Raw genomic sequence first — 423 nt, forward strand, 5'->3', positions numbered from 1 at the left:
CGCCTGGGCCGGGGCGGCCACCCCCTAGGGCCTACCCCCAGCCAATACCCGTGGCAACCTGGCCATCAACGCGGTAAGTCTCCCTGCCTGGGGATAATCCGCCTTGCTGTGCGGGCTTTCCTTTCTTTGCGAGCGAGGAGCTGGTGCTGGCACCGACCCGGGGAGCCAAACCCATAAGGGTGGTTGGTCTTGGCACACTGTCCCGCGTGCACAGAGGGATGGGGATGGGATAGGAGCAAACACCAGCGTAGCCAGCAGGATATTGACATGACAGCTTTATTGCAGGGGGGTTAAGAATGGCGTGGGTTTTTTCCTTCTTTAATAAGCGCTTCCTTTATCCTAAGGACCCGAGTGAGTCACCCACACGATTGAGATGTTCTTGACTGCAGCCTCTCCACCTGGAGATTAGTGCCGGGATAGGAG

The 423-nt window shown here is 58.2% G+C and overlaps 1 protein-coding gene across 1 annotated transcript in view; it reads left to right on the forward strand.

Annotated features, from left to right (window-relative positions):
- Positions 1 to 423, forward strand: part of AQP5 (aquaporin 5) — a 3,122-nt gene that overhangs the window by 282 nt on the left and 2,417 nt on the right. The window contains 1 exon segment of the mRNA XM_010074195.1: positions 1 to 73. This exon segment is cut by the window's left edge and continues 30 nt beyond it. Coding sequence (XP_010072497.1) covers positions 1 to 73 — 73 coding nt within the window.

The sequence above is a fragment of the Pterocles gutturalis genome, unplaced genomic scaffold (assembly GCF_000699245.1).
Source record: "Pterocles gutturalis isolate BGI_N339 unplaced genomic scaffold, ASM69924v1 scaffold25571, whole genome shotgun sequence".
In the NCBI taxonomy this organism is placed as follows: Eukaryota; Metazoa; Chordata; class Aves; order Pterocliformes; family Pteroclidae; genus Pterocles; species Pterocles gutturalis.